Genomic DNA, 11,288 nt, shown 5'->3' with positions numbered 1-11,288 from the left:
TCTCTTAAAAGTCTTCTGTTGTTGTGTAGTGTCCATTGGCGACGGAAGTTGCTTTTCCGTTGGTGACCGGTTTGCCGTTTGCCCCCTTATTTCATTAAAAAAAAACACTAGATTTCTTCTCCAAATTCCTAATTTTTTTTTAATGAAATAAGGGGGCAAACGAGCAAACGGGTCACCTGATGGAAAGCAACTTCCGTCGCCCATGGACACTCGCAGCATCAGAAGAGCTGCAGGTGCGTTGCCGGCCTTTTTTAGAGGGAATAGGGTAATAGGGGAGGGTAGGGATGGGAAGGGAAGGGAATAGGGGAGGGTAGGGAAGGGAAAAGGGTAGGGGATAGGGCTTCCGGTAAACTCACTCACTCGGCGAAACACAGCGCAAGCGCTGTTTTACGCCGGTTTTCTGTGAGAACGTGGTATTTCTCCGGTCGAGCCGGCCCATTCGTGCCGAAGCATGGCTCTCCCACGTATAATTTATGCTATCACTGATAAGTCTCAGTCTAATTATACAGTGCTAAAGTAGAGAGCCGCGTCTAGACTACACTTTAGCACCGTCTGAGAGCCTCTCAAGTCAATAATGGCTGCAATTTACTTAATTGGAGAGGCTAATTGTTGCAGTTTTTGTTTAGTTTTTGAAGATGCTTGGGTTTTTTACTTTGTGGCTACGTTTGTGGCAAATTGCATTAGTATTCAAAGCTTTGGTTTAATTACATAAGGTTTCCACTGTAACGTTTTCGAGACGGTAACATTTTCTGGAAGCAACTGCAAATAAATAAATATTTATATATGTATAAACAAGATCGGTCATCTTGGCGTCCATTGAGAGAGGCCTATGTCCAGCAGTGGACGACTATAATATGCTGATATGATGATGATGATAAACAAGATGTGCATAGGCTATAAAATATAAAATAGGCTAATTATAGGCAATAGTTGTTGTCTCACGGTCGCGCTTAGAGATATTTAGTGTTGATTAAACTCCAATTTAATGAAGAGTTTGACAGATAATGTATGGGTCAGACAAATTCCTCATTTATTTACAGTTCATCTCTAAATGCAGCAGGTGTCATTCTCATCTCTTTGTTCTCTTTCGATACTTTTCCTAATTTTTTCCGTTTATAAAATCCAAGATATTTTATGAATTAGCCATAAGATTCTCTTCGCCAATAAATAAATAATGTAATTGTTCGAAATGAAAAGAATCGAATCTTCATCGGCCACTTACAAAATCTCAGGAGAAAATATTATTATAATTTCTTTTGATCGCGAACTAAAGTGGCGCGACAAAAGAATACTTAATTGTGATAAAAATTATATTCCGACTGAATTTAGATCGGGACCGAACGATGATTAACTGTACAAAGAAATTTGAAGATTTGTAATTATTGTCCTTAAGTGTTGGCACCTGTTTTACTTAATTCATCATCATCATCATCATATCAGCCTATAGTCGTCCACTGCTAGACATAGTTGATGGCTTACTTAATTACGAAGCTAAATAGAGAGTACACAGGTTATAACAAAACTAAATGATAATACTTTGGGATGTGTATATTCCTTTATACTGAGTTTACCATGTAAGTAGCAGTGCTGAAAGAAAAAAAATTCTGATTTGTCAAATTGGCAAGCGCCCCTACGTCATGAATTTTCCCACACAAAAGTTAAAAAAAAAGATGCTTTTTCAGCGCTGATTTTTTCACAATTAACTCTATACAAGGGATTTTGGAAAGGAAGTCGTTTAAAACCTAGTGTCTGTTAGTCAGCATCCCGAAGTCGTGCTACTTCGAGCTGGAGGGCATGTACGGCATCATCGACAGCTCCAAGATTGAGGACTGCCGGCAGCGCACCACCAACCAGGCGCTGGACGTGCTGTGGACCATCAAGGTGCCGGAGAACCATAGGGTGAGCATACTTCCTAATATGGCATCATCGACACCGCCAAGATCGAGGACTGCCGGCAGCGCACGTGCTGTGGACCATAGGGTGAGCACTGAGCATACATATTCTTTCCTAAAGCTTGTATAATACCACTTTGTTAGAATAATTATAGTAACAGTCCTTCCATAGTCTCAGTTACCCAATCCACTCATTTCCATAGCCCAGCATTAGTTGACTATTGCTGGGAATGGAAAATTTCACCAGTTGCTAGGAAGAGTCGCCGGCTATGACGGTGTCACGTTACATTTAGTTTAAAATTGTGTAACAGGTTACGGGGCCTCAGGACTTCATTTCCAATTTTTTGACATTAAGGTTGATGACTTTAGCTTTTTAGAGGTATTGATAGCAACTATCACTGTTAAAAGCTGTATTGTAGGTGCCTATTACTGCACCACTCTACACCATCATGTGCTCCTTATCTAGAGACACAGATACGCACTGATACTGTATCTCTGTGGATGCACTACTGTATCTGCGAGCGACGACGATTTCGGGCAATCACAGGCCATAATCACTTGTATTCTACCATGGTCTGAACCACAGAAATAAATCAAGATAGAACGGCTAAGCGGGTGGAGTACGCGTGTTTCAATCTTGCACAAGTGAGCAAGATTTGTTGACTATCATTTAGTCAGCGCGCACGTCTCGACTTGATTACACCGGAGCGGTTGTGCAAAAATGCCTCATTGTGCAGTGTCTAATTGTAAAAACAGAAGTACGAAAGTGAATCGGTCAAAAGGAGGTATTTCTTTCCACGGGTAAGTTATTTGTTCTAACTAAATGCAAAGCAAAAATTGACACGATCGATTTCTTAGCAACGCACGCGCGTCGCCGTTCTATCTTGATTTATTTCTGTGGTCTGAACTCTGAATGGACTATAATGTGACGTTTGTTTACAGATAAACTTGAACTTCACGTCATACTCGCTGGCCAAGCCCAACGACTGCGAGGACAACCTGGTGCAGGTGTTCGACTACACCCTGGAGTACCAGTCCAAGTGAGTCCATTTACACCATTTCAGCAAAAATATTATTTTTTTAAATAAAATAACGGGGCAAACGAGCAAACGGGTCACCTGAGTGGGCTGATGGAAAGCAACCACCATCGCCTATGGGCACTCGCAACATTAAAGAGCTGCAGGTGCGTCGCCGGCCGATACAACTGACAGAAGCTCAGTCAATAAAAAAAATGAATTAAGTACCAGATTGTGATAACAAATCCATAAATCCAAACTTATATTATAAATTCAAAAGTGTGCCTGTACGTCTGTCTGTTTACTCTTCACGCTCAATCTGCTGAACCAATTTTAGTGCTTATACTTTGTATCCCCGAAAAATGTGCGATTCCCACGACAAAATTCTGCGCAACGGGGTCGCGGGCATCAGCTAGTCGACTGTTTATTTTGATCTTAAAAACATGGCGAGCTTAAAAAAAGTTGTGTCAAAAGTATACTAGTATAAGTATATAGTAAACTATCATTATAATATGACAAAAACTTGAAAGCAAATACCAATACAAGACAATATCATAAAGCACAAGAAAAAAAAATGTAAATAATAACGAAAAAATTAATAAGGAATATACAACGCAAATATACGATATTGTTATAAAAAATGCAAAGCAAACAAGTTTTATCAAATATTCCCATGTTCCATTGTGGCGCAGCACAATAGATTATTTTCCTTGTAAGTTATAAGAAGGCCTTCCTTATTAGCATATTGAAGAGGCAAAATGATGGCTCAATATGTCAATATGAGCCGATACAACGATTTCATCAAATATGATTTAGCCCTTTGCATTACAATTTTGTTTGTCAAAATGTAGGGGGATATTTTGGAGGCGGTATCATATTTTTACATTTGGCGGCTCGCTCGATAAAATTACAGACATTATTGCGACCCCAAGCCCCACAGGCAATTATTGTTTACTAGCTGTTGCCTGCTGCGACGCTCGCAATAAATTTGGGTTTTCCGCAGGGCTCGGAACCGGTTTGAAAATACCGGTTTATTTCGGTTAAAAACCGGTAAATATATCATTCTTTTATTTACCGGTTAAACAAGCGAACGGTTTTTACGTAACCCAAATGGTAAAGGTTACCGGTTACTAACACACAAACGATTTTGAAAACCCAAATTAACCGGTTAATTCTTCGATCGCGCTTCTTGGAAATCTATTTTTATCACTTATCACGTCCCGCTTGGGCCGCTTGGGAGTTGATAAGATAATTTCGCAATTATTTTCACCTATCTTTTTTTAATTTTAGAATGTTTTATTTTTTTTATTTTAATTTTTAATTTAAAAAGAAATGTTAGATATGACATACAGAGATCTAAGGGCCGGGACACAAAAACACGATACGACGTCGTATCGTATTTTTGCGTCACGGCCCTGAGGGCCAACGCTAAAACACGGGCGGATACGGGCGCGGGTGCACGCGTCGAAAGACCACCGCGGGCCACGAATCCGCGAGCGGGCACCCGTCGCGTGCGCCCACCTCATTTAGCGCTGCTAGTATAATTTTTATCTCGAGCGTGTACAGTTGTGTCGAGTAGATTACCATGGATTAGTTACTAATTTACTGCGAAAAGCGTACGCCCGCGCCGTGTGCCCGCCGTACGCCATAATTTAACGGCCGTAATAGGCCTCCGCGCGGCATTTTTAGGTAGCGCGCGCGGCTTCAAAACCGAGCACGTCACACAGATTATTTTTTAAGGTATTAAATATTAATTTAAAAATTTAAAAAACTTATGGTGTATTCCGAACACTTCAAAGAATTCGCTCCCGTTGGAAATTTAACTTAAAGTTAATTTTTCAACAAATTGGACAAATGTTAGCTAACGAAATTTTCTCGAATTTCCGTCCAAATTTACATTTAAAAAAATGTTTAAATAATTTTTGTAAAATTTTTTCAGTTCGTGGAGCCCTTTTTATACACATACAGATCACGCCATAAAAGTTAAAAAAATCAATACTTTGTTTAAATAATAATTTTATAACTTTAAATACAAAAAAATAGAAATCTAAGTAATATTGTCAAAAAAAAATTTGTTTCATTTATCATCACATAATTGTTTTATATTAATGAAAGACATGTATTAACTAATTAAAAATTATTTTCCGCCATTTGTTTACAAAAAAATTATAAACAAATGACTGAATGAAAACTATAATAAAACGAATGAATGAAAACTATTTCGATGCTTTTAAAAATTTCTTTTGCTTAACTTTATGCTCTAGAAATTATTATGATTTTTAGAATTAACTTTTTTTCTTAATTACAATATTTAATTGTTTATAATCGTTTTTTTATATTTCTATTGTTTAACCCTTAATTGGGCGCATCAAAAAACTCACACAAGTAGTCGCATGGGGTCTCTACTTACCCCAAATTAGAAATAAAAATTAAGTTGAAGAAATGAATAAAACGAAGTATTAATTATGCGAATTGTTAGAATGCTTTATGATAATTAATCACAATAAGCAATAACCTTCATTTGCCTTTATACAACTAAAAAAATCAATCAACTACTGCTCTGTCTCGAAATTTCTTAAATATCACTATGGTTGTGATCGAGTTAAAAAAAAAACAATTAAGTATTCAATTTGATGACCAGATTTTTTTTAAACACCGAAGGAAGTAGGTCCTAAGCTAATACTGACAAACATACTTTCCTAGGTCATCACCCCCTCATCATCATCACCATCCAGGATCAGGTCAGGGATTATTTTAGGCATCTCTGGGCTGTTAAAATATCTTGTCTACCGATTCATTCCCGTCACAAAACGGTGCATAGTTTTGAAGTTCGAAGGCTAGGCTCGCAAAAAGTCTTTTATCTTCAGAAACCTTCCAGCCTTCAGCCTATTTCACAATATTATGTTGTTAATATTAATTTTAACAATAGAAATATTTAATAAAATTAAATTAAGAATTTTAAAAAACCCCCGCCAAACAACTTTAAAAAGTAATGAAATAATATATTTTACTGACTTTAAGTTTAAATAATTCCTAGGTGTAAAGTGATATTTTAGTCCAAAATTGTTGTCACGGTGTGTCGGGGGACCATCATTACATCAGTAAAGAGGCGTATCGTGCATTGTTCTTTCTGTTCAATTTGTTGATTGGGCATCTGCCTATCACTGCAAAAAACTTGGGCTCCTTGGTGGTATCAACAATATGATCTCAAGGAGCCTAAGGCACATGCTAACACTGTCTTAGGACCTGCAACAAAAGGATGCGACCCAGGAGAGAAAGATTTCCTTCCCAAGCAGAGTGGGACAGAAGTTCATAATATTATAGCCCTACTAATATTATAAATGCGAAAGTGTGTCTGGCTGTCTGTTACCTCTTCACGCCCAAACCGCTGAACCAATTTTGCTTAAGGTGACGCCTTGATAATTTGGCTGCAGCGATATCGATTTTTCTCAACAATGACTAAAGTTAAGAAATTAAAGTTCATTGTCAGTATTCATCATGTCTTTATCTTTGAATAACCCATAGCATAACACGATTGATCAATTTTTATAACACAGAATAATTAATCAAACAGACGTCTATAAAAACAGGGATTCTAATTTTGCCAACAGAAGAGAGTGATTTAAGCTTCCAAAATTTGTACATAGATTATTTGAAGAATACACTATAATTTGCCCATAGCTTATATGAAATATATTTATGGTTTTTAAATTACGCGACAAAAACCATTTTGTCGCTTACGCCCTCTCCATTTCTTGCTATTCCATGCGCATTGGAGTTGCAGGCGTCAGCTAGTAATAAATATTTAAATTATTAATCTAGTCTTAATCCTTTCGAGAAAATCCTAGAAGAGGCGGAATGTACGAATGTACCTTCGTAGAAATTGATTAAAGGCAGTTAACGGATCTGCGTCATCGTCGTCAATCGGATTATGTCAATTCAATGTTAAATCCGTGTTCTTTCTGCTGGGTTTTATATAACTCGACCAAACTGCGATGAACAAGCGGAACTTTTTTTTTAATGAAATAAGGGGGCAAACGAGCAAACGGGTCAACTGATGGAAAGCAACTTCCGTCGCCCATGGACACTCGTAGCATCAGAAGAGCTGCAGATACGTTGTCGGCCTTTTAAGAGGGAATAGGGTAATAGGGGAGGGTAGGGAAGGGAATTGGGCCTCCGGTTACCTCACTCACTCGGCGAAACACAGCGCAAGCGCTGTTTCACGCCGGTTTTCTGTGAGAACGTGGTATTTCTCCGGTCGAGCCGACCCATTCGTGCCGAACCATGGCTCTCCCACGCATAAACGCACGCACCTACGTCGCTATCTGTATATGAATCAACTACTCTGATAGTACATTAAATCTGTTTCAAAATTGATTTCTAAAACATACATATTATTGTCGCAAGACAAAGATGACAGTCTTCTTGCAATTACTTTTCTGTGGTGTAATATATCATTGTCTATATAACAGGGTCTCTATCATGAGCTCTTAAATCCATTCTCTTTACGTCCTTATACTGACTGTATAAGGACGTAAAGTGAATGGATTTAAGAGCTCATGATAGAGGCCCAGTTGGTTGTACATACAACAAGAGTTAGCAAATAACAATACAATATTATAATAGGTATAATACATCTATTGTTGTGGGAATGTTCCGCAAAGGTCGAATTCCCGACAGAGTTGGTATGCTCCACTTACGCCATATCTAGTCGTAGTCAAAAGCTCAGATACCAATGTTATGTAACACTGTATACTGTATAGTCTCTACGTATATCTACGTACGTATATCTACGTACGTATAACTACGTGATGAAACTTTAGGGTGTGTATTGTGTGCCCCACGTAGAGTTCACTGTAAATGTAACAGCGTTAAGAGTTACTTATGACTTTTACTATTCTATGAAAAACATCACGTCATTAATTTGCCCATAAGATTTTTAAATAATCGGCTAAATGCGAGTCGTACTCGCGCACGAAGGGTTCCGTACCCTCAAAAATAGGCCAAAAATTGTTTTTTTGTATGGAAGCCCTCCCTAAATTTTTATTTTATATAAATATTATTATTAATTGTTAAATTCCATATATATTTAAGGTATTTGTGAAAAAATTAGGTGCCAACCTGTTGCCATTATTGATATTGAGCAAAAAAGGCCACACAAATCACGTTTGTTGTATGGGAGCCCCCCTTAAATAATAATACTATTTTGTTTTTACACACAATTTGCGAACATTTCAGAGGTCTGGCTGTAGCCGTTCTTGAGGTACAGCCTGATGACATACAGACAGACAGACAGACGGACAGACAACGAAGTCTTAGTAGTCCCGTTTTTACCCTTTGGGTACGAAACCCTAAAATAGGGAACGCTTTCAGCGCCGTTACTTTTACATAACTTAGGGACGCATACACAGACTCGCTCTAAGGTCTAAAGTATTATTACTCGATACACCTGTATAAAAACGAAATGACCAAGAGGGTCTAGCCTTCTCGCGAGAGCTATTGGTCCGATTTTGATGCAGTTTGTCGTAGATAAAGAGTAGAAAACGAGAAATGAAATGGGCTACTTTATATTGCGTAAAATGCACGGTCTCTGCGGGATTTTACGCGTACAAGTTGCGGGGAACAGTAACTCCAATAATATAATAAAGTAAATCACTTTACAAATTTATACTTCATTATATTAATAATGATAATTATAATGTCATTTTACCATCGTCCTTATCATTATCATCCCAACTATACCATCCTCATCATCTTGATGAGTGGTAATCTTCCACCGTGCGTATTTTGCGTCACTTTCTGCCGCGCACTGTAAAACTCTGGAACGAACTATTTCCGGATCAATATGACCTGCAAACCTTCAAGAAGAAAGCGTATTCCCTCTTAAAAGTCCACGGGCGACGGTAGTATATTTCCATCAGGTGACCCGATAGTTGGTTGCCTCCTTATTTTATTTTAAAAAACTTCTTCCCCAGGCTCGCGCACTACTGCGGCTCGGTGGCGAACGCGGTGAACACGAAGGGCGTGGAGGGCGGCAAGGGCGGCAAGGACGAGAAGGGCAACATCATGTACGTCCGCCTCTACGCCTCTAAGGCGGGCCGCTCCTCGCAGTTCAATGCCACCTTCACGGCCTATAGAAGCCTGGACCCGAATAAAGACGGTAAGTCCATCCATGGTAAGTCTATGGCCTGCCATAGACAGACCGAATCTTGCAGTCGAAACCGACGCCTAAATGCGGTTGCCGCATGGCGATCTGCAGTTTTCATACTAAATTCATATCCGCATTACACGGACCACTCGGGCAGTTTCTGAGCGGTCGATACTTTCAACGCGACCGCTCTAGAGGAGCCGGTCCCGACTGTAACTTCCGGTTCGTCTATGGCCAGTATAAGTGTTTCGGAAAAGGACACAGTTGTAGAGGTAATCCAGTCAGGCAGGGTAAGCCAGCCAGGCGGAGGACCACTGGCTACTGGCAGTTTCTGAGGTCTGACTGTAATGTATGTTTTTATTAGCGCTGTTTTGGTGGCGTCAAGATTATGAACTGATTAAGCGTGAGTTCCGAAATTTAACCTAATATACTAGTCAGTGCTTACGACGTCATGAATAATATTAAAGATGTCATGAGTAGCACACGTCATTAATATTGTACTAGTGTGCACCCGTGTACCACTGGCGAGACAAATGTGTTGTAATATAATAGCATGCAATTAGTCATAATAAAAGTCAAAGCACTGGCGTATATTTCGGAACGAATCTACAGTGTAACGTCGATTGTTGACGTTTTTAATACTGATCAGTATACCGGGTGATATTTCAGAACCTACCCTAAGAATTATCGTTTGTACCAAGAAATGTACAACACACAGGATTCACTGTAATTACTTGAGCCCTGGATTTATACAACGTCCTAGAGGGGCGGAAGCGTCCTAGGACAGATTTCGTCTATCTAGCGGTGGAAATAAAGTGGCCTATACTCATAAAAAATGTATGTTTGTCACAGAGAAGTGCGATCCCGACACGGAGTTCAACTGCGAGGACAACACGTGTATAGCGGTCGCGCTGCGGTGCGACAAGTACGCGCACTGCAGGTTGAAGGCCGACGAGGAGCCGGAACTGTGCAAGGTGAGCTCGTGATGGCCCAAGAGAAAAGACACAAGACAGGGCATATAGACTATTCGTCACTTTATAAAAGCTGAAAGTTTGTACTATCAGAGAAGTTGATTTATGGGCAGATTGCGATGACCTACGCTACTTGGTCGCGATGTGTCAAACCCAGCCGACAAATCGCGACTAATATTGAATTGACATAAACCGACCAAATGAAGTCATCCGCCTATGAATCAATTTCATCGATGGTCTTCCTATGGGTCAATTCAGGCCGAAACGCGACGCGTAGATGTATTTCAAAATTTGTATGAATTTGACAGATTTGCAAGACGTCTCACGCAATTAAAGTCTGTCAAATCCATACATACGCGTCGCGTTGCAGGCAAAATTGACCCTATAGGTCTAAGAACTACCAGCGACCATGGAGTTTGGGTTGCAGTTACTTTAATACCTCTGTGGCGGTACCCACAATTCGCCTAACATTCCTGCATCGCGCTATCGAAGTTTCGGAGAACGGCAAGATATATACAACGTCTGAAATGACGTCAGTGGGCTTCGGCCTGACCGAGCATGCTATCTCGCTCGGTCGGAAGATCTTCCTTTTCCTTTTGTGGGTACCGCCTCTATCGTGGGAATCGCAGACACAATTGATTTTTAATTGTTATGCGGCAGCCGGGTGCCGCTTGGATGAGGATGGGGATTATTAAGAGGTAGCTCTAGGGATTGAGTCATTGCACTAACTCGCGTGATTGGTTTGTCTGTATCTCAAGGGTCCGAGTGTTATTTTTGGTGTTGTCATAGCTGCGTAGCGACGAAAAAGGATGTGTTTACAAACAATTGCTTCATTTGTCTGACCTTGTCTGTTTCTATTTGATTTTAAAAACACACTTTTCGCAACGCAGTTTTGTTGGAATTTTGAAATGTAGCCTTTTTTTTTTTTTTTTTAATGAAATAAGAGGGCAAACGAGCAAACGGGTCACCTGATGGAAAGCAACTTCCGTCGCCCATGGACACTCGCAGCATCAGAAGAGCTGCATGTGCGTTGCCGGCCTTTTAAGAGGGAATAGGGTAATAGGGGAGGGTAGGGAAGGGAAGGGAATAGGGGAGGGTAGGAAAACGGTAAACTCACTCACTCGGCGAAACACAGCGCAAGCGCTGTTTCACGCCGGTTTTCTGTGAGAACGTGGTATTTATCCGGTCGAGCCGGCCCATTCGTGCCGAAGCATGGCTCTCCCACGTATAAAAGTCAATTCAGACCGCAACGCGACGCGTA

At 40.0% G+C, this 11,288-nt stretch overlaps 1 protein-coding gene across 2 annotated transcripts in view; it reads left to right on the top strand.

The window, feature by feature from the left end:
* Nucleotides 1–11,288, top strand: part of LOC121732480 (neuropilin and tolloid-like protein 1) — a 206,930-nt gene that overhangs the window by 167,647 nt on the left and 27,995 nt on the right. For both annotated transcript variants that reach the window (XM_042122383.1, XM_042122373.1), the window contains 4 exons: nucleotides 1,757–1,899; nucleotides 2,835–2,932; nucleotides 8,884–9,068; nucleotides 9,909–10,030. In XM_042122383.1, coding sequence (XP_041978317.1) covers nucleotides 1,757–1,899; nucleotides 2,835–2,932; nucleotides 8,884–9,068; nucleotides 9,909–10,030 — 548 coding nt within the window. The remainder of the gene's footprint in view (nucleotides 1–1,756; nucleotides 1,900–2,834; nucleotides 2,933–8,883; nucleotides 9,069–9,908; nucleotides 10,031–11,288) is intronic.

This window comes from Aricia agestis, chromosome 1 (assembly GCF_905147365.1).
Source record: "Aricia agestis chromosome 1, ilAriAges1.1, whole genome shotgun sequence".
Taxonomy (NCBI): Eukaryota; Metazoa; Arthropoda; class Insecta; order Lepidoptera; family Lycaenidae; genus Aricia; species Aricia agestis.
This window is presented reverse-complemented; position numbering and strand designations above follow the sequence as displayed.